The 23,118-nt window shown below is 39.6% G+C and overlaps 1 protein-coding gene across 1 annotated transcript in view; it reads left to right on the forward strand.

Annotated features, from left to right (window-relative positions):
• Magi2 (membrane associated guanylate kinase, WW and PDZ domain containing 2) overlaps window positions 1–23,118 on the forward strand; it is a 439,692-nt gene that overhangs the window by 62,584 nt on the left and 353,990 nt on the right. Inside the window, exon 4 of the mRNA XM_033756513.1 lies at window positions 1,596–1,675. Within this exon, the coding sequence (XP_033612404.1) occupies window positions 1,596–1,675 (80 nt within the window). The remainder of the gene's footprint in view (window positions 1–1,595; window positions 1,676–23,118) is intronic.

Below are 23,118 nucleotides of genomic sequence, written 5' to 3' on the forward strand. Positions count from 1 at the left end.
ATATATATATATATTTGAAACCAACTGCAGAAATGAGGCTCGAAGCAGATCAAAGTATCTATAATACTTTGTACACTCCTGAAACTTCATAATGATGCACCAGCAGATTTTGTACAGGTCAGAGTGGGGGGAAAAAAGCTAGCATGCTCTCCTGATGATTTACTATCTGATCAGATTCACTGACTTTACCTGATCAAATCAGGAGAGCCCTAATCAGAGGCACGGGTCACGGAGGCGTTTGGGAAGGTGAGGAGAGTGCTGGAGAGTATTTTCTCTTTATTCCACCTGGAAGCCAAAAGTAAAAGGGAATCTTGAGGGGCAGAGGTGTGAACACCCACAGTTCTGAGGCGCTAGTTCTCCAGTCAGGGATGACCGCACCGGCGGACGGAACGACCCTCAGAGAGCTCCATCACTGTGGAGTAACTTTCCCCAGCTCGTCTCTCTCCACCCTCTCTCCTTTCCGTCTTGAGATTCCCTTCCTTAGGACAGAACTCAAGTCTCTGTGAGTTTGCTGTTAAACTCTCTTCCATTCCAGGTTCCCAACATAAACCTCACACCTTCCCATATGTGTTAACTGTGCACATTCTTTTCCTGGAGCTCTCAGAAAATCCTACGTTCTTGGTGATTTGTCCATGAGAGGAGGTGATCTCTCGATAGAACTGGGCTCAGTAAATATTTTAGCACCAGGGAGTACTTGAGCTGTTGAGTGGTGCTAGAATGGTTCCGTTATAATGTGCACCTGTATTTCTGGCCAGTCATGGAGCCCTCCCCCCAGACCCTGCTCTGGTTGTCTCCGAGGTCCTAGAATGCTTGGCTAACAAGTCCACCAGGTGATTCCAATGCAGGTGATGCAGGGACCTTTAAGACTCGCTCCTCTGCAAACGGCGCTCTCGTTTGCATGTTAGATCCCTGCCAGAAGACTCACAAGGAAACTTCTTTTTCCAGAATGAAAATGTCAGGGAGTTTTATACTAATTCCTGGAAATTCCATTCCAGAAATATCAGAAAGCAGACATTTTCATCTTCTCCCTTCCTAGCTGGGTTGAAGTCCTGGGGAGGAAGACGGCTTCACGTGAGTTAATGAAATTGCTGTTAACCACTTTTTGAGCAAATGTAGGAGCCCCAAGAACATGCTGTAACTTGCAGCCTTCTTGTACTGCCTCTGCCAGCTCTGTAGTTAACCTAACAATTGTTCATGAAAAGGGCAGGTTGCGATGAAAATAATGCTTTTGCAAAACTGAGGAAACAGTATCAGAGTCTGTGGACTGTGTGCTCTCCCAACTGGAGAATCCTGTATTTGTAATAAATTCCTTTTGCTCTGGATGAGCTCTGCATTTTCAATGAGGTGAACTTGGCAACATTCGAGTTGATTTTAATAAAAATAGCTGCTTTGAGGACAGGGAGCTGAGGTTGCCAAATTTACAGCTGCCGCGCACAGTTACTCTTACACCTCCTTCAGGGCTACTTAGAACCAGTAAGCAAATTAAGTGTATCGATTGCAATTTTGTTGGTCTAACCCCGCTTGTTTTTTTCTTAAGGAATAAACTGGAATCCTTTTAGTATGTGTCTCTTCAGAGTGATCTCTTTTCTTTTCAGCCATAACACAAAGACCACCTCATGGCTGGATCCACGACTTGCGAAAAAAGCTAAACCTCCAGAGGAGTGCACGGAGAATGGTAGGTTATTAAGTCTTTATGGTGTTTCGGCGATGCACTTTGAGAATGTTTGTGTTTCCTAAAAGAGGGTCTTGCCTAAAGAAGCAATAATCTAGTTGAAGCAGTTTTGGAAATGTGATACGTAATGCTCAGCTAGGAGAGAGAATTGAGTCGGCATTTCGGCAGGGCCATGTGGGTTTGCTTTTTCTCGCTGAGGAGACTGTGCTGAATACCACATCGCTGGCATCCTTGTTGGTTCTTTTTGACTCCTGGCCTGGCTTTCCACCACCTACTAAGGACTTTTGTTTGCAATATGTCTCTCTGAGGATGCTGAGCTTTTAGCTGGAGGAAGATATGATGCATAGAACAACTCTGACGAGGAAGTATAAATAATCTCTAGTTTTGTGTTCAAAGACCTAGCATTCTGCCGGTTAGTAAAGAACCAGTACCGGAAAGATATATATATATTTTTTTTCTGTAGTCAAACATTAAAATAATTGCACAAATGTCTTAGATTACCCTTGCTGTTTTCCAGTTCTCAGTAGAGATAAACAGACTTGCTTAAAAATGAGCTGCTTTCACACATGTGAAGAATATTTTAAAATAATTTAGAGGACTGGAGGAGTATAACTCTTGTTTGTAAATGAGAAAATTTATATAGGTGAAGTCTAACTGATGATACTCGCAATTTTTTAAAATATTGAATTTACCGTTGTACTTACATTTCAGTTTGCATGATAAATAGCACACTCTCCTGTGATATATCATTGGCCACATTCACAGCCTTTACTTTGTTTTCTTTTTATTGAGTTTACTGGTACAATCTAGGTATACAGTACAGTTACATTCATTACTGGGATCCTTTACCTTCACATGACAGATCTTGGTTGTCATTTTCACAGCCTTTATTTGTCTGATTGGGTTTTGTTCTGAGGCATCCATCATTGAGGAGCTTTTAGAGGTGACAAACACAACAGAGGATATTTGAACTCTTTTAAAAAGTTTTTTAAAAGTCAAATTTTAAAACGCCTCTAATTCTAAAAGTCCTTTCATTTTTAACAATAACCCTGGCTTTCTAAAAATAATGCTGCGCTTTTCTGTTAGGCAACAATTCGCAGGCTAGGATAATACTGAGTTAAAATGTTTAAATGGCAGTTGTTATGTACATGAAAGCATGAAAGTTGATACGTATATTTAATTATATATACATCGCTACTACATCTGTGTCCCTCTGTGTCACGGTATAACGGTATGTGGTTGAATGCTATAAAACTGTTACAGGAGCTGGACTCTGGAGCACAATTAGGTTGCGTCTCCCTGACACCAGTAAGTCGTGCGTTGCAAATTGTGATAGGTTGTAAATTAAAATGACCTGCTCCTTTATATCCGTGAGTAACAATTTACTTATACTATAGATGTAAAACCTTAGTATATCCTAATTAATACGATTTTAACAATGTTGCAGCTTTGTGACATAGTGAACTTCTCAGCTGGCTTGCTCCTTTGAGCTGTTCTTTCCATTTTGCAAGAGCTATTAAAGTCAAATTTTCAAAGCCTGGGAGAGATACAGGCACAAGATATTGCACAATTATAATATTTCGGTGCTACCAGTTTTCTGCATATCTGCATTTTTCAGTCTTCTCAGGATGGTAAAGATCTAGAATACAGTGCCAGTCCCCTGAAAACCGAGTCCCAGAAAATAGTCCTTTGTGACTTACAACTGGCCAATTACTATTTGTTTCATTTTCTATAAAATAAATATAACTCAGAGGCTTTATTCCCTATATGAATGTTGCCCAGTAGACTCTCGCAATGGAATAATGCTATTTTTCTGAACACTGTGAGTTTCCTTGACCAAAAATGTGGTTTAAGGTAATATTGTTACCTATGTATTATTTTCCTTTGCTTTTAAGAACGTGACTTGCGATTGCTTGTTTAAGGTGCTGGGTAGGATTGATTCGCTGGGGAGCCTGCCAGTCGGTATTACACATAAGCTCAGACCCACAGTCAGGGCACGCGTTTTCTGAATGCTGGAATATGTGTAAATCTTATTTAAAAAACTGTGGCGGTTCCTGATGATGATCGCTTTCGCTAGCAAAGACTTGTCCTTCCAGCGCAGATGGACAGACTAAAAGCTGATCATCCTCTTTCCACCTAAACTGGGCCCAGGGGAGGCTGGGTTGAACTCTGTTAAGACACAATGGAGTGTCAATTTGCTCCTGTTCTCAGGGCCTTCACCTGCCTGAGTTGTCAAGTAAAGGTCCTGTGTACGTCGCCAAACATTATCCGCAGAGGGCCAGGTAATAAATACTTTAAGGGTTGCAGGTTACCCCTTTTCTTTGTGATAACTCATGTTGCAAAAGCAGCCAAAGTCAGTCTATAAGGGTCATGGATGTATTCCAATAAACATTTATGTATGGACACAGAAGTTCAACTTTAAATACTTTCATATAACAAAATGTTGTTCTTTGAAGGTTTTTCTCAACCATTTAAAGTGTATAAATTATTGACTTGTGGGTGATATAAAAATAAAGGGGACTGGATTTGACCCACAGGACAAACTCTAGCCTGGCATGTTCATGGGGGGTCTTTCCCCTGGTGGGTCTTCAACACTAATACTTTTAAATCTTGTTCTTTTTGGTATTATAGAACTACAGAAAATCTAGAGTGCTTTGAGGGAGTTCTTAGCTTAGCTTTGCCTGTAGAGCCTGTCGCTTCAGAACTTGACAAATGTCAGAGAATATCGGCAAGTGCTTGAGATCTCAAGTTTCTATTTTGTCACTAGAGTTTTTCAAGATTCAGCTCCCTGCTTGTTCCTCTGGCTTCTGGAAGTGGCCTCTTCTCAGACCAAGTTTGGACTCTGTGTTCTAAGAGTCCTAAGTCAACAAAGCAGCTGCAGAATTCCTTCCCTGACCACTCCAGGGTTCTCTTCTCTTCAGAATCTAGAGCTCCTAGATTGTGTTGCTTAAGTGGCTCTCTGATTTTTTAAATTGCTTATTTTTAAATATTTTGCCTAGATTTTCTGATTTCCTATGGATTTCAAACTATTGGCTCCATCCGACCTGGAATAGAAATTTGAGCATGGTAATTTTTTAAAGCCATGTCTTAGACCTTGCTAAGTTGTTCATCATAAATTATTACCAAAGTTTCTGTGTTAATTCCACAAGGTTTTCACCAGCTGTACCTGTGTTCATACTATGTATGAATGTATATAGTTGTGTGTGTGTGTGTGTGTGTGTCAGAGGATAGATGTATGGATCTGTAAATGTGGGCATCTTCAGAGCTGTTTTACGTAGGTGCATAATTTTGTGTAAATTATAAGAGGAAGCCAAGTGAAAGACGGGATGGGATGCCACCTGATTTAAATTATCCTGGGCTAGGGAAAACACTAAAAACACTAACAAATACTTTCCCTTTGGTATCATGGAGTTAAAGAGAATAAAGATGGCTTCATTCATATACATGTCAAATAAACTACTCCCACCAAACCCTCATTTTGCCTTTTTATTTGAGGGATGATACAAGCACTAGACATAAAAACACACTTCCTCCTTTTGCAATGTGGGTACAAATACCGAAGTCATGGTGGAGTTTTGTGCATTTGTCGTAGCCCTGGGGTTTCAGCATCTGCCTAGAAGGCAGAGAAGCGTCTCCACCTACTACTTGATTCTAATATTAGAATTTGGGGGCGTGCATCTTAGCAAGACAAGATGGCCTTCCTGAAAATGCCTTTGACATAGCAATAAAGAAACAGATAATCTGGGTGCCAGCTTAGTTGCATGTGTGCAGCACCATCCGAAGGGTCCCCTCAGAGTCCTCCTGAGCCACCCCAGTCACGGGCGTTCCTGCAGTGACCCACCCATGAGCACCACTGAGTCAGCCTGGCAGGAGCAGCCTTCTCTGAAGGTTGAACTAGGATTAAACTCAGGAGAACACACTCTCGTGGAGGGGAGAAGGAATCATAGAGGAATTGCATCCAAGCAAAACTGTTTCAAAGCCACAGCTAGGGACTTTTCCCCAAGGTACTTAATCTCTAGGAACCTAGGTTTTCTTACCTGTAAAGTAGGGATTATATCTATGTCATATAGATTTAGTTTGCGTATAAGAAGCGCTGTCTTTTTTAACCATTTGTTCTAAGTAACTGTACACTTCCTTTCCTTCTGGGCCCTCCACGCCTGCAGTAGATCCTCCTAGTGGACAAGAGGGAAAATTCAAAATTTAGCAGCCTGACCTACTCTTGGGTGTCTTGGAAAGATAGAAATGTACACATCCACAGAGACTAAAACTATCCATCTAGCTAATTTTGGCTTGATATTAATAGATCAGGGGTTTCCCCTTCCAGTCTGTTGAACTGGCTCTAACTTCTCATGAAGTTATAATTGCCTCTCTATGAACCAACTGGGTGGCTTCATTTCTGTATTTAGTGTCTATGAATTACAAGTGAATTTTCTTATATCACTATAGAAAAAGAGTCATGCAATCCTAAACTATTTTTCTGCATGAGAATACATTTCAACTGACATTAACTAAAACCATGCACTATTACTTAATCTATCTTTAAAAAAATCCAAAATTGCACAGAATAAAGTCAGAACAAGTTATGTTTTATAATAATAAGAAAAGATTGGCCTTCAAAAATAGAAGGAAATACTGTTTAGCTTTAAGTGAGTTTTACAGGACTAAAATATGAATAAATGCATACTTTTATGCTCATACTCTGTTTCTAGACTAGTTTCTCCTTAAATCAGGGCTTTGGCCTGTTTCCTCATTAAATTGCAATTGATAGTTACTAATCTTAATTTCTTAAGAGAGTTAATATGATCAAGTTAGTTTTACCTTTAATTATTTGTTATAGCTGTGTCTAGACGTCCCCCCAAAGCCTCATGCAGTCATAGGCGGGGCTTTTTCAGAGGTGGTTGGATCTAGAATGTATGATGCTGGGATGGATTCATGGTGCAGGGCTATGCTCAAGGGCACTAGGATCATGGGTGTGAGTGCTGCCTGCCCTAAATGTCCTGGGTGAGATGTAAAGGAGAGAAAGGGCTGTGGTCATCCCTTGTTGCTTTGCTACCTTCTGCTCACCATGAACCATTTCTCCTCTGCCATGTCTCTGTGGCTTGCCATGGAGCCAGCTGACTATGGACTGAAACCTCTATAAACTGTGAGCTAAAGCAACCTTTCTTCCTTTAACATTGGGTGTCAGGTGTTTTGTCTCAACAATGAGAAAAGTTACTAAGACAGTATGTATTTTTCTAATCTGATGAATTTGCTGAGATTATGTGTGCAAACTACAGAGGAATTTTTCCACCAAACGTAAAAACAGACTTTAACAATATTGCATGTCTGGGTACTAAAACTGCAAGATTGTGAAAATTCACTCATACAACAGCCCGGAACACTTACCTTTAAATACTATGAACAAATTTGAATATTAGTTTGCTTTCTGATATCTGTTATTATAAAAATGAGATGTCAAATCCCTTAACAGAAGCAGTTAACTCTTCTTTAGCTGACTCATAGTTATCTGTGTGAGTCATGGTTTCTATAGCAACACTTTGAGTTCTGCTTCATCCAGTGACATAGTTCCCTTTCCAATATTTTTGGCTTAAGTACTAAGAAAAAAGCAAGAGTTGGGGAATGCAGGTCTCTTGTGGAGGAAGTAATACAGTTTATTCAGCATAAATCATGCAGGATAGATATTCTATTGTAATGTATCAGTACCAGAGTTGGGGTTTGTTTGTGGCTGCCATCTGCTCTTATTGGTCCCCGTACCTGTTCCAGTTGGATGATGTTGAGACCATGAAAGCTGTTATAGACACTGAGCATTACCCCTGAACTAGTCACTTGTGTATCTTCCCTCTGTACCTGTCTATATGTATTTTACCTATAAAGTACAATCTATGTAAGGATCATGAAATTCTGTCCTTCATTTCTTGGTTGCTTCCATTACTTTTATGTGTAAGAAAGATTTATACCTTGTCGTTGCATCTTAACATAGGACACTTAAAAAATAATATTGATGCTTTTAAATCTATTTGATCTATAGAATAGCAGAATGATTGCAAATATTACCCTTTAAAAACTTTGAATTTTGCAATAGTGAGAAATTCATGGCAAGTTACAAAGCTAATATACCGATAGGCTCTGAGCCTCCCTCAGGAGCCCTGCCCATTGTTAACAGCTTACCTAAGTATAGCACAGCATCAAATCCAGGATGTTAATGGTGGTAGAAACCACTGAGAGCTAATTCAGACTTCACCAGTTACACAGGGACTTGTGTGTAGCTCACTTCAGTTATTTCACTTGTGTAGTTTTGCATAGCCACAGCAAAGTCTGGACTCAGAACTGTCCATCAGCTATGTGGTGAGCTACCCCCACCCTGTACTTACACTCGGACCATCACTGATCTGTTCTTCATTTTGATAATGTTGTTGTTTTAGAGCTGTCGTTATCAATGGAATCATACAAAGTATACAGCTTTAGAGGCTGGCTTCTTCCACTCTATTTACTCCCACTGATAGTCATTCCAGTGTGTGTATCCATAGTTAGCTATTTTTCATGGCCACACACTGCACCAGCACAGCATGGCCTGGTGGTGGACGTACTAGAATTAATTCACACTCTTACCTTTTGCAAGACTTCCTGTCTCCAGTTTGGGGCTAATATGAATAAAGCTGCTATGAATATTGGTATACAAGTTGTTATGTGAACAGGCAATTTTTATTTCTCTGATAGAAGAGCCCAAGAGCACAGTTGTGAGGTTATTGGCAAGCACATTGTAGTTTTAGAAGAAACAACCAAGCTCTTGCTCAGAGAAGCTGCACCCTCACATTTTTCCTAGCAGTGAACAGATGAACTCCTTTCCTCTGGATCCTGCCTAGCAATAGTGCTGAGTATGTTTTAGCCACCCTGATGGTACAGTGACAGTTACTTTTGCTTTTATTAAGCATTACCGCTGATGACTAATGACATCAAGTATCTTTTCATGTAGCTGTCATCTGTATACCCTAATTAGCAGAATGTCTAATCATGTCTTTTGGCTGATTTGTTGGATTTTTAACTCTAGTTCTGAGAGTTTTTTGAGTATTGTAGATACAAGTCCTTCTTTTACCTGTTGTTGACAAACATCCTTTCCCTGCCTCTAATTTGTCTTTTCATCCTCTTAACAAGCTCTGTTCCAGAAACAAAAATGGGTTTTTTTCTATCTTTCCTTGTATGAATCATATTTTTGTTATCAGGCCTAAGAATTCCTCATTAGCCCCAGATCCCAAAGATGTTTTCATGTTTCTCCCCTAAATATGCTATAGTTTTATGTTTTATAGTTTTTACCTATTTTGAGATAATTTATATAGATGTATATAAGGTCAAAGTTGAGATTCTTCTTCCCTCTCCCTCCCTCTCCTCTTCCTCCCCCTCTTCTTACCTCCTCCTTCCTTTTCCCCTCCCTCCTTCCCCTGCTGCTCTCCTGCACCTCCACCTCTTCTTCTCGTTTTCCTCTTCCCCTTCCTGTTCTTCGCCTAAGGGTATCCAATTACTTTAGCACCCTTTCTTGCAAAGGCTGTCTTTCCCCCGTGGAAATGCATGTCTCTCTGTCCTACATCAGGGGGGTACTTGGATGTGTCTGTCCCTCCACTGGTAACACATTGCCTGGTTCACTGTAGCTACATAGTACACTATAATACTAGATACAGTGATATTTCCTGCTTCATCTTGATCAAAATGGTCTTAGCTGTTGTATGCCCTTTGCTTTTTCATATAAACTTCAGAATAAGCCTGTCTGTAACTGCAAAACTCTTACTGTGATGCTGACAGGAAGTACAATAAATCTTTTCATCAATACAAAAAAACTGATATTTTAACTAGTTTGATTGTTCCAAATTCTGAATCTAAGTCTTCCAATTCTTTAAGTCTTATTTGAGTTCTTTCATCAGAATTGTAAAGTTTTTAGGATAAATATATATATTGTGTGTATATATATAGTATATATTTAGTGTATTTAGATACTTAGTGTATGCCTAGACATTTCATGTTTAAGCAATGTAAATGGTATTGTATTATTTAATGTTAGTTTGAGAATGTTCATTTTCAGTATTCAGAAAAGCAGTTGATTTTGGTTTGTTGGTCTTGGATTCTTTGATCTGACTGAATTCACTTGTGAGTTACAAGAAGGTTTTTGTTATTACTATGATTTCCACCAAGACAATTTTCCATCTATATAATCACAAAATGCTCCCTGTTTAGGCTGTTGACATTCTTCACTATCATGTGTGATTTTCCAGTACAGGACCAGCCTTGCATGCATGAGATAAGCTTCACATGGACATTAATTATTGGACATGCACTAATTATTGTTATGCACTGCTTTATTCATCTTACTTGTTATCTGTCTACTTATCTGTTTGTGTGCTGGGTGTCGCACCCATGGCTGCACATATGATAGGCAAATGTTCTATCCCTGAGCCACACCCCAGCCCCAACTTGCTAATATTTTATTTAAAAGATGTTGTGCCTGTGTTTGTGAGAAATACCACTCGGTAATTCTCTTTTTTTTGTGTGTGGATGTTTATCTGGCTTTGATATCAGAGTACTGTTAGCTACACGAAGTGAGTTGGTAAGCGTCATAAAACTGGTGCTAATTATTTTTTTAAATTTTGGTAAAAGCCCCTATCCTGGAGGTTTGTTCAAGGAAATTTTAAATACAAGTGTGATTGCTTTAATAGTGATGGGATTATTCAGGTTATGCACTTCATCTTGTTATGGTTTGGGTAATTTGAGGTTTTACAGGGATCGGTCCATTTCTTCCAAGTTGTTGAATAAAACATTGATCTATTTTTTTCCAAGTTGTTAAATTTGTTGAATGCATTCAGTGGGCTTGTCCTCAATTCCACTGTTCTAGCCTATGTCCCAGCAAGATTTGAATTTCCATTATTTTGTTTTTGCATTCGTTTCTATCTGATGTCTTTAAAATGAAAGCTGTTTTAAAATTCTCATCAGGTAATTCATAATTTTCTTTTAAATATTTATCTTCATTGGGGTCACTCTTCCTGGTATGAGTTATATTTGAGTTTATTCTGGGCATCTTTTATCCAGACATTATAAAAATGGACTTTTCAAACAAAGTCTTCTTTCAGCAGACGGTGTCCCTGTTTTGTATATAAGTTCTGGCCTACTTTGTAGGCTCTCATTCCAAATGCAATGCAGTTTTTAAAGCCCTGGCCACTCTATTTTGGTTCCGTGGGTCTTCAGGGAGCCACTCACGCATCCGTGCTGGCGCCACCTGCAGGCTGCAAGGGGCACTGCTCTGGGTCACCTGCTCACTAGTGGGGAAGCCGGATGGAAAGCGCTTGTGGTCCCCATACGTGGGGAAGGGATGGCTCAACGCACAGCACCCACTGAAGCGGCCACTGCAGGTCACCAGGCTCCCCCGCTCATGGGGAATGTATCAGTCTTCCTGGGTGCTGCCTATGCCACCAGGACAAGGGAAAGGGACCCACTGCTGCAGCTGACGAGGGGCCCGCATGGGGCTGTGCAGGTCTCCGCTGTGCTCCCTCTCCTGCCATTTGTCCTTTCCTCTTTCCGTAGGCCTGTTGGCTGGTGGCCTCCATGGTGTATAGTCTCAGATATATGAGAATTTTTGAAACAACCTAGAAACTGACTGTGGCATCCTTCTGTGAATCCTAAGATGCCTGGCCAATCTGTCTTTCCCTTTCTATCTTTCAGAGTCCTTTTATGCCCGTCTTCTGGATTGCTCCCAAGGCTTTTAGCTGTGTCTAGAGAAGGAAAGAATCGAGTCTCAAACCATCTCATCTAGGGTTAGATGTCTGAATATGCTTTGAGTACTAAGTGGTGACAGAACTTTAAAGTTTAGAAGCATTTTTATATACATCGTCCCTTGGCGAGTACTCAGTGATGTAAGTGGATATTTGGAACTCCCATTTATAGAGAATGCTGCTCTAGCCAGAAAGATGTAGGGATTTGTCCAATAGGTGCAATTAGAAAATGAGGCTCGAACGCAAGACACCTGAGTTTAAGGTGATATCGATGTTGGTAGCTGCTATACCCACCACAAGATGGTTTAACCTAGAGAGATTAAGGCCTAAAGTGTACTAAAAGAAAGGCTGTAAAATGTTGGTACTAAGGTTTGTATTTAAAATAAATACAAAGGAAGTCTTTCCGTATATTCTCAATGTTTTCTCTCGGCCAGCACATCAGTAAATAGATTGACCTATGTGATTTTATAATCTGTGTATTTTATATGTCATGTGACTGGTGTTCTTAATCTTACAGGGTCCATTTAGTTCTCTGGAAATTATTTTAAAATAAGTGTACTGAATTATATTCTCTGTTTCTGAAGACTGTTTTGAAGAAAGCTTCTGTTGTTGTCTGTTTTTTTCCAATTCTCGAAAATGTTCACTGTGGTCCAAATAATGTTGGAACAACCTCTGTACCAGGTAAATGTGGGTCTGTCAGTCACACTGCCAGACACAGCATTTCTGTCCCACAATGGTTAGGTTTGCTCAGAAATGCAAAAAGCAAAACAGGAAGGTGATGCACAGATCTGAACCTTGCAGCGAGTTCTTCTGGCAATGAGAGACGCTCATCCAGCTCATCCACCCAAAGCCCAGCAGCTGAACATTAAACATGACTTATAGTTGAGGGAAGAAAGAGGGTTAATTTCTCCTCAGCTTCTGAGGTAAGATGAGCCATTTCCCCCTCTGTTGCTGTAATTTTATAGTTTCCTAAATGCCATGCATCATAAAACAGTGCTTGGCAAAGCTGATGATGATAAATTAAAAGAAAAAGAAAAACAGCAAACTTTTTTTTTACTCTGTAGGGTGAAAAATGAATCTGGTGCATGGTCATAGCCCAACCACCAAGCATCTTAAAGTGTATAGTCTGATATACACTCAATAAGGTCTCTTCATACAACCATCTCTGCTACTGTATTTAAAATCCATGTCTGTAAGGAATTATATCTTTAAGAGCTCAGAATTTTCTGTGCTCTTTATGGAGACTCCTTGAGCTTAGAAAATATCTTCAGGCAAAAATAAGCCACATTATTTGGTGTTTTCATAGCAAAGCTATATGAAAAGACACAAAGAGCTTTAGTCTTACTATGTCCAAGGGACCATTTCAAATTAGCCCCACAAAACCAATGTGAAATTATATGGATTATGTTTGTCCCTGAACTTCTTACTACAAAATGGTAAATCTTATTTCTAGTTTTGACCCATAAAATTACATCTTCACATTTTGTATTGGTTTGTCAGTATATTCATTGAATTCTAACTTAAGCCCTCTCTCTCTGCCTTCAGTCTGTTTGAATAATGAAAATCTGTGCCTTGAGGCTGATTTTTTCCCCCTCCCCACCCAGGACTTCAAGGCTAAACCAGAAAAAGTTCCTTCTGTTACTCAGTTCTTAAACGGTACCACAAGTCACTTACTCTTTTTAGGGTATCTGCCAACAAACCGGTTGATCTGTTTTTTGTCCATGTTTTGATACACACTCTGCCTTCAGAAAAATGAAAGGAAGAAAAATAAAACAGTAACAACTATCGCACCAGTTTTCAAAGAGCGGCATAGCTGAGAAGACAGTACATTAAGCTTCCAAAATAATGAGGAGCATTTGATATTGATGTGGAGAATGGCCGTATCCACCTTGCAAAGGACAATAAGAGAGAACTGGCCGGAGGCTAGAGTGCTCAGAGAGTTGCTGAGAGAGCTGGAACTTGAGCAGCACTCTACAGTGAAGTCTGATTTAGAGTCACCCTTGGGGGCGGAGGTCCCCTCGGTTTCCTGTTGGCTGGGCTTCTCTGTTCCCTGCACCCTCCCCTGCATGCTTCCTCTCATTGCCATGACTTTGCCTTCCTGCTTCTGACTCGGGTTTTCCTTCCCACTCTCATCGGTTCTGCCTACACTACATTCAGCTGCAGTACCGACCTCTCCCCCTTCCTTTAAGATGTATCTCTCTTGTGTCATTATTGCTAGGTAATTTTAGATGGCTCGCCTTCCAGGTCTACTCTAACCGGGTCTCAGTGTGTCACATGCCCTTTCTAGTCCTTCTTAGAGACTTACAAATCTTGTCCTCTTCATTATCGAACTATTGGTCTTTTACTTATCCTTCAAATCTTTAATCTATATTTTCCTCTGTGAAACTGTTTGCAGAGTAAAATGTTTCTTATACCTCATGAAATCTCTTCTCTCAGACTTATCTGTTTCAGATAATAGCATTTCACTGCTCAGAGTACTGTCCTCTCAAGAAAAATCTTCCACTCTTCCGTCCTCATTCACACAAATCCTTGGCTTATGTGTTGATATTTAAAATTCTGCATGATTTTTGCCATAATTCTATTCCACTTCTTTTTCTTAGGGACAATACCAGCTGTAGCTGTTGTTTTCTTTGTTCAGCTCTGTTTACTAACTGCTTTGTTGCCATTAAAAACAAATATAAGATTTAGTTAGCAATCACTCTTGGAACTTTCTTAGGGCTAAAGTTCGAACAAGTGCACAACATTTTTACTTGGCATACTGGAAAGAATATCCCCAAATATTGGGGGAGCTCTTAATAAAATAAGACCTAAGAAAAGGCTATAACAAGTTATGAGCATAACTTGAGGTACCATCCCTTGGACTTAGCATTTTTTATTTCACAACAAAAATAATTCAGTTTCCCAATAGTTTGAGACTTTAACAACAACAACAAAATCAAAATAGTCTCTCTGAATTCAGTTCTCTGTGTCACTGTAAACACATGTTAATTTTAACAAATGCTATGCTCACTGTGTTTCCTGGGAGAAAATTATTGCATTTTCTATCCTTACATAGAGAAATGGCCATAAACTTCTCTAGCTTTAGTTGCCTACTTGCCTTTCAGATTCCACTGATAACAATTCATTTTGTACAAGGAATCTGGCCTCATAGACGTGAAAGCTTGGTTGAAGCTCACTTAAAACTTATAGTCATCTTCTGAAATTTGAAGCTGCTCTCTTTTGCTTAGCCCTGAAGTGGGAGCCTGGCAATTGTTGGTCACTTACATTTCATTTAATTGTAATCCTAGTGCCTGGAGCTATATCACATTAGCTCTTTATGCGGAATAATTTTGAAATTACTGTTTTCATCCAGTCTTGTGGGTTTTCTTGGAGCATAGATAAATGAAAATCCCATATTTTAAGCTAATGCACCTCATACAAATTCCTTTTTTGTCCTCTTCACCCAACATACAACTCAGGAGAAACCAGGTACCATGAAGTGAACAGTCACTTCTGTGCATTCTATAGAGACAAAGCCCAGTTTGTGTGTAATTGAGTTGATACATGCAATTTTCTCAAATACAAAATATTCTGATTGGTTTATTCTCACAGTAAGATCAATACATGGGATGCTATCTGAGAAAACTTTATAAACTGTGAAACATGGAAGTTCTTGCAATCCTGAGATACAGAGTGTGCAACCTGATGTATGCCAGAGTCCATTCCTTAGTGATGCAGGGGCTTCAGTGGTAATGAAAACCTAGAGCACTGAGTTAGAGTGAAGGTCTCCAAGTCCAGGGTCATGGCCATTAGGAACTGAGCCACACAGCAGGAGAAGAGCAAGGAAGAGAAGGGTGAACAAGTGAAGCTTGCCTGTATTTACATCTGATCACCATAGCTCACACTGCTGACTCAGCCTCCTGTCAGATAAGCACAGCATTAGATTCTCAGAGGAACCTGAGCCCTACTGTAAACTGTACATGTGAGGAATCTGGGTTGCAGCTCCTTCTGACAATCTAATGCCTGATGATCTGGGATGGACCTGAGGCCATGATGCTAGCAGTGGGGAGCAGCTGCAACTGCAGATTAACATTAGCAGAGAGGTGCACCTGCACAGAGGTCAGGACACATCAAGTGCACAATGAATGTAATGCATGTGAAACACCCTGAAGCTATACCCCCATCTCACTGCCTCATGGAGAAACTGTTTTCCAAAACCAGTCCCTAGTGCTCAGAAGTTTGGGGATCACTGAATTGGAGGACATCTGCCTTTCATATTTATCTGAGTGAAAGCTCTTTGAGGATCTGTTACCACTCCCTTCCCTCTCTTCTTTCCTCCTTCTTCAGGACTTTCATTTAGTTGGCACATAGTATAATCTGCTAGTGCAAGGGAGATTGAAGAGGTGTTTGTTTAGATCCCAAAAGGAAACCATGCATTATAAGGAAATATAATGTATGCGGTACGTCTGAATGTGTACTGTATACACTGGGCATACATGCAAATATGGGGAATTGGGAACACAGCTATGTTACTAGGAAGGACTTCTTTTAGAACATAGGTTCATTGTGAGTGTTAAAGAACTGAAGAAGTGTATTTCTCATTGTTTATGTGTTTCAGTGCCAGGTGTTGAACTCAGGACCTTCCCAATATACTACAACCCCAGCATTTTTTTTTTCTTTTTTGGATACAGGATCTTTTGGACTTGTGATCCTCCTACCTCAGCTTCCTAGAGTTCTGGGATTACAAGCATGATGTGCCATTACATCTGGCTAGACTTGGTCTTCTTTCTAGAGAAATAAAATCAGCAATTACAGTCCACTGTGGTAGATACCAGACTCAGAGTACAAACAGAGAACAGAATAATAGTTGATTACACAGCAGGTCAGGGAAGGTGTTCTTTGAGCTGTAGTGCTAGAGTTGTTCAGAGAGTAGGGGAAGAAATCAGGAAAAGGGAATTTTGTGACAGTCACAGGATTACAGGAATGCCCCACCATGCCCCTGTAAGAAGTGTGTTATTGCAGGGGATAGGGAGGGAAAGAGAGACTTGTTAGACACATGAATCAGCTTGAAGGAGGGTACAGATGGGAGAGGACAAGTAGTTTTTTTTCCTAATTATGACTGAAATTAAGTTTTGTCATGTGTAAGATAAAAGTACAGTGAGCATAGTGAAATAAAACACAGAAATTTTACAAAGTCGTAGGTTGCCTTAGGCAAGTACTTGTATGCCATCAAAAAAATAATCTGGAAATTAAGTTCATTATGCTTTTTGTGATCGCTATAAACTGTTGAAAATGTAGCCTGGGACCTCAACAAGGTAGTCATTTGATAAAAGCTGATAACAAGATGAGATGGTAACAATCAAGACTTCAAGTAATTTCCTGTTGTAGACTTCTGTGGTCTTGTACCTTAATTGCCTTTGCTGGTATTTGTTGTTTCCCAAAGATTTATTTTCTAAAGCCTTTTCACAGGTGTCAAACTTTATAAGCACTCTATGAAGTCATAAAAAATAATGTGCAGATTTAAGGGACCATGTCCTACAGAAGGACAATGATTTGCACAAATCCATTGCTGGTGGGGCTATGATTAAAATGCATCTCTCAGAGACCTGAGATAACCAGCTCTCAAGGGTTTCTAGGTCTTATGGAAGTTCTAGTTTTAGATTTGGGGGAAAGAAATAAAAGCATCCTACAGAGACACTCCCAGACCCATATTTATCACAGCCCTATTCATAATACTCACATTATAGGATCAACCCGGGTGCTTGTCATGAATGAATAGATATAGAAGGATATTTAGTACCCATAGACAATGGAGCATTATTCAGCCATGAAGAATGTACAGTAATCTTTATATTTGCAGGAAAATGGGTGGAACTGGAGATGTTAATGTTAAACAGAGTAAGTTGGGCTCAGGCAAGTATTGTGTGTTTTCTCTCGAAAGTAGAATCAAGAAAGAAAAATAATCACAACAGGAAAGTAGAGAGGAGACTTACTAGAGAAGAGGAAGTGTACGGTGGACGGAGAGGACTGGGAGAGGAAAGGTAATAGGGAGGACAACATGACCAAAGTATGTCCTGTGCATGCATGAAATGTCACGGTGAAGCCTGGTATTCCGTATGATCGATGTGTACTCACAGAAGAGTCCCTGAGAATTACACTGTCCTTTAACTTCTCCTAAAAGATGGCAAACACTAATACCACTAGAGCTAGCATGAGTGGAAATAGAACAGAGTGACAGCACGTGTTCAGTGTGGTACAGCTGGCATTGGAGTACAGCTTCTGGACTCATGTGCCTAGGAGGCCTGAAAGCTCACGGCCTTCTGCTGGGCTGCTGGCAACCCCCTAAGTGAATGTGCTGTAGTTACTGTGTGTGGGCCTTACTCCAAGACAGGTGTCTGACATTCTTGGAGATACGGTATTCCTTTAAGAATGGTAAAAATTGCCTTAGATGTATTAAATATTTAATTTAGTTCAAGGGCAATATACAGTCCTTTTAAAATTTTTTTCTTATAACTACAAAAGGTGTACATTGGCTGCTTTACTGATCTGGGCAAGGAGATTGTGACTTGTTGAACTGAGTAAATAGCATCACTCTTCCTAGGTTGTGTCGTCTTTGTTGTCTGTATTTGCCTTGTCTCGAAAGCTGCTGCTCTCTATTCAGAGGATGTTTTTATTCTGTGTATGCTAGCTGTATATAAATTCATAGGCAAATCTCATGAAGAAATAACTGTTAATTTTTAAAACTAAGTGTGAGATAGCAGATTTAAGATATTAATACAGGTTGCGGAATTAAAATTTGCCAAAGAGCAAATTGATTTTAGCAGCAGAAATGGTGGTGGTGAATATTTGAACATCTTCAGGCCTAGTTAATGTAACAATTTAATGCTGTTCAGAAAACTCTGATCCTATCTGGAAGGAACCAGCCAGAGAAGAAATTAAAATACTGTAGGCAATAAGAACACAAGCTCTGTCTGGAGCTATGGTGCTTGGGTTTGGGTGCTCTGAGGTTTTCTGGCTATGCAAACTTGCCCCATAAGAAATCCTCATATTCTCATTTTACTTGCCTTTCATCAGATTTCAGGACGGAAGAAAATATTTCAAATTTTTCTTAGAAATACATTTCATCATAAATAAAGCTTGCAGACAGTAGAGTCCTGTTCACTTCTCCAACACCAATGTTATTTTCAATGTCAGTCACCGAGTATGGAATAGTCAGTATGCACTAGGAGTGTGGCTTCTGTTACCTTGCTTAATTTGCACAGTATCCTGGGGAGACATATAGCATCACGACCAGACACTGTACAGAGAAGAAAACTTGCAGCCAGTTGATTCTTCTAGGAAACAAGAAAATAAAGTCTGATAAAATATAGCTCCATTTACATCACACTTTTCTTCTCATTTCCCACCTTGTTACTTGTTTTGTTCATTTAGGATTGGGGGGCGCATACAGAGTGTTGAACCTTTGAGTGTTCTACCACTGAAGTGTATGCCCAGTCATTTTTATTGTTTTATTTTGAGACTGCATCTCACTAAGTTGCTCAGACTGGCCTTAAATTCCCAATCTTCCTGCCTCACCCTCTAGAGTAGCTGTGATTGTGATCATGAGCCACCACATGCAGCTGTGTTCAGTTTTATTCTCATAGCATTGAAAAGACACAACATACTTCCTTCATTAAAAAAAAAACAACAGATAGATAGTGTTATCTTAAATGTGGACATCTTAATGGTATCTTAATGCCCATCTTAATGGTTGGTCAAGATAGTTCACATTTCTAAAAAGTGATTCACTTCTAATATAGTAGAATCAATAGCTTAACCCACTTTGGGCAGGGGGCAGGTAAAAAACAATATACATTTTTCATTCTTAGAGCAGAGCAAGGCATTTGTGACCTTGGAAGGAATCTGGGTCAACCACGGAAACTTACTGCTGCCACGAAAGGCTTGCCTAAAAGACATATGGTCATACTCATAGGTGCTGTGTGAATTTACTTAAGTATCCTGGGCTAGACAGTCAAACTGAGTGTATTGTAAAGTGTTTTGCCCATGGAAGTAATAACTCTGCCTGCTAGTTAGGCCACTTCCTGTAGAAGAGATCTCCATGTTCCATGAATCGATTGGATTTCTTTTCCATTTCAAATTTGCCCTGTAAACATTAACAAGCCATGAATTCTCTGCATCTCTGTGTTTCGTGGAAGTAGGAGTGTTAACAGCTGATACAAATTTCTTTATGAGCCAGGATATTTAATGATATCTTAAAAACATAAGATTCAGTTTTTATTATTACTCAAAATGACACGAAGCACTGATTATATTGCTTCAAAAGTGAGCTATGAAAGAAAAGGTGAATTATGTTGGCCAACTTTATTCCACTAAGAAGAAAAAAATGAAATCTTTTAAACATCCCTCCTTAGCCACTCATCCATAGTCTCCACCATTAACTAAATAGCAATGAGTTGATTCCTACTGATCAATGTCATTATTAGTTCTCTTCCAGTTTCATACTTTTATTTATAATTTAATTTGTGCTGACTAAGCCTAGTTTCCATTATTTAATGAATGGCTTAGATGTAAATTATAAAATTTTGCAATGTGCAGAGCCCAAGGTACAAAATATAGAATATTTACAAAGAACAGTAACAATATATGATTTGGTTGAGTTTCTTTTAAGCAAATAATGATTTCTCCACTTGCATTATGCTAGATCAGGACTAGGAACTTGGGAAAGAAAGATGAAGTAAAAAAAAAATCCCTGCATTAGTTTTACAAATTGATAATGAGACATGTTGTAACTCAACAGTGACCATGCAGGGCTTAAACCACACAGAGCAGGGAGACTGACTATATCCAGAGCATTGAGGGCAGGCACATTTTGTATTTTCTGTATGACACTTGTGTTAGCTAGCTTTCCATTACTGCAACAAAATACCTGAGATAATCAACATAAAAAGAGGAAAGGGCTCTTTAATAAGTGGGGCTGGGAAAACTGGGTATCCACAAGCTGAAGATTGATCTAGACCCATATCACTCACCATATACTAAACTAAAATCAAAATGGATCAATATTAAATCTGCTGGAAGATAAAATAGGTAAAATTCTAAAGAGACATAGCCAGAACCCCAATTGCAAAGAAAGTCAGTTGCACAAGAAATAACATCAAGAATCAATAATTAGAATCATATCAAAGTTTCTGCACCGCAAAGCAAACAACCGATAGAGTGAAGAGACACAATCTATGGAATGGAAAAGCATTTTTTTCCAGCTGTTCCTTGGCTGGAGGATTCGTATTTAGAATATATAAAGAACTCAAAATATTAGAACCTCTCCCCCGCCAAAAAAAAGACCCAGTCAAAATGGGCAACTGAAGTGAACAGATACTTCTCAGAAGAAGTAAAAATGATCAATAAATACATGAAAAATGTCCAGCATCACCGGCCGTTAGAGAAATGCAAATTAAGACAGTAGCATAGAAAGAATGGCTATTATCAAGAAATCAAATAATAACAAATGCTGCTAGGGCTGTGAGGGAAAGAGGACCCTTCTACATTGTTGGTGGGAGAATCAACTAGTTCAGCCACTATGGAATCTGTATGAAAATTCCTCAAAAATCTAAAACTAGAAATTCCATTCAACATGGCTATTCCTCTTCTAGATACCTTCCCAAAAGAGTCGAAGGCATCATAATACAGTAATCTCTGCTTATCCATGTTTATAGCATCACAATTCATAAGAGCCAACCCTTGGAAGCAGTCTACGTGTCTACCCTCAGATAAGTGAATAAAGAAAATGTGGTATTTACAATAGAGTACTACTCTGCCAAGAACAACTTGAGTCCTTAATGGTAAGTGAACTAAACCAGACACATATTCACTCTTAAGTGAAATAAATAGGACACACGTGCAAATACTGAACAGTTTCTCAAGTGTGAGAAACAAAGTGTAAATAAGGACTAAAAGGTACAATAGTTACTGTGAAATAGAAAAGGGACAATGGGGAAGGGGAATTAGGAGGGTAGGGGAAAGGAAAAAAGGGGATGTAATTAGTATGAGAAAACGAAAGCAGGGAAACAAAGTCTTTGTAAAGAGGGAGAGAGGTAGAGGGGTTGAAGGGAGGGCAGGGGAATGGGGACAAAGTAAGAACCAAGATGGATTATGTAAAGGTGCAAGTTTCTTATGATGAATATCATTATATTGTATACCTTAAATGTACCAATAAAATTAATTAGAATAAAAAATCAGACACATGAGCTTAAATATTGCATGGATTCTCTTGCATGAGAAACCCAAAATACAAATAAAGAGTAAAATAAAAGATAGATAAAAGGAAGTAGGGAGATAGATCTTCTGCAAATGGAAAGGGGGCCAGGAGATGGATTTACCACCTTCCAATGGTGCCTCACTGAGGACCAGGCCCTTAACACATGGCCTTTGCAGGACAGGCTGGGTCCGAACTACAGCAACATTTATTCCTGATCCCGAGTTCAAAGTACCGCATGAGGTGCCAGAGGGAGCTGGGAGAAGCACATGCATGCAGAAATCATAAAGATGGTGGTGGTGGGAGGGAAAAGGAGAAGCAAAATCAGGAGTATTTTCAGGTAGACTCGGATCCAGCATATTCAGGATTCTAAACTGGGGCTCTGGGAACCCTAGCCAAGAGGTGGAGTCCATATTTAGGATGTTTTTTCCCACATAGGTCAAGCTACACGTGACCTACAAAAGAACTTTCCTGCAAAGATAAGTAGGAGGGCCACAGTCAGCTATTTCTCAAAGTCTCCAAATGTGTGAATGTGAGAATCTTTGCATGTAGCACGGCCACCTGGGCTGATTCCTAGGAAAGAAAAGGAAATACCCATTAACGTGGTCTTGGAGTCCCTCTGTAGTCTGGTCATTTCAGAACTTATATCAGGGCAGAAGATGAGGGTCTGTGTGTCTATGACACTCTACTGTCTAGAGTTTTAGGAACATGTTAGCGCCACGCAGATATAATAATGAATTCTCTCCCGCTTCAAACCCATATCCAGTGGTTCTGGTTCTCGGCTATATTACAAATATTAACATTTACTTTAACCCATGCAAGTTGGAATTTACTTTTTATAGCAAGTTAATAATTTATGTGCCTCACTTTCAAAAATGTACCTGTTAGTGTAAAGACAGTAACGACAGACACACAAAACCTGAACTTTTCCTGAACCTATTCACTGAGAACCTGCAGTCCCCAGGAAATAAGAAACAGTGTTGATTTGTTGACTGTTGTTATTTACTTTATCTTTATTCAAAAGAGGAAGGTTGTTTACACACAAAAGTCTTTGAGTCATTAAGCTCCTAGATGAGAGCGAGGCCCTGAATCCACTCCTGTAACTGTGGACATGGTCCTGCCTGTCCACGTGTGGTTTTGCTATTGTTAACTTTGTGATGTGGCCTCCCTGGGGTCACCTCTGACTCCTCTGTCAGATTTATTAGCTGCAAGTAGCAGCACCCTGTCCATCAAGCTTGTCATAAAGAGCAGTTGCCAAGACATTAAGAGGCATCCTTCATTTTTAACTTCCCAGCCGTGGTCTGGCAATCATCACTAACTGTATATTTCCACCAACTTTTTTGTTTTTGTGTGACAAAGCAAAGCCATTAAGGGGCTGGGGATTTAGCTCAGAGGTTCTGGCCGCCTGCCTTGCAAATACAAGGACCTGAGCTCAATTTCGATACAAAAAAAAAAAAAAAAAA

This window comes from Fukomys damarensis, unplaced genomic scaffold (assembly GCF_012274545.1).
Source record: "Fukomys damarensis isolate Sample0158 unplaced genomic scaffold, DMR_v1.0_HiC HiC_scaffold_4, whole genome shotgun sequence".
Taxonomy (NCBI): Eukaryota; Metazoa; Chordata; class Mammalia; order Rodentia; family Bathyergidae; genus Fukomys; species Fukomys damarensis.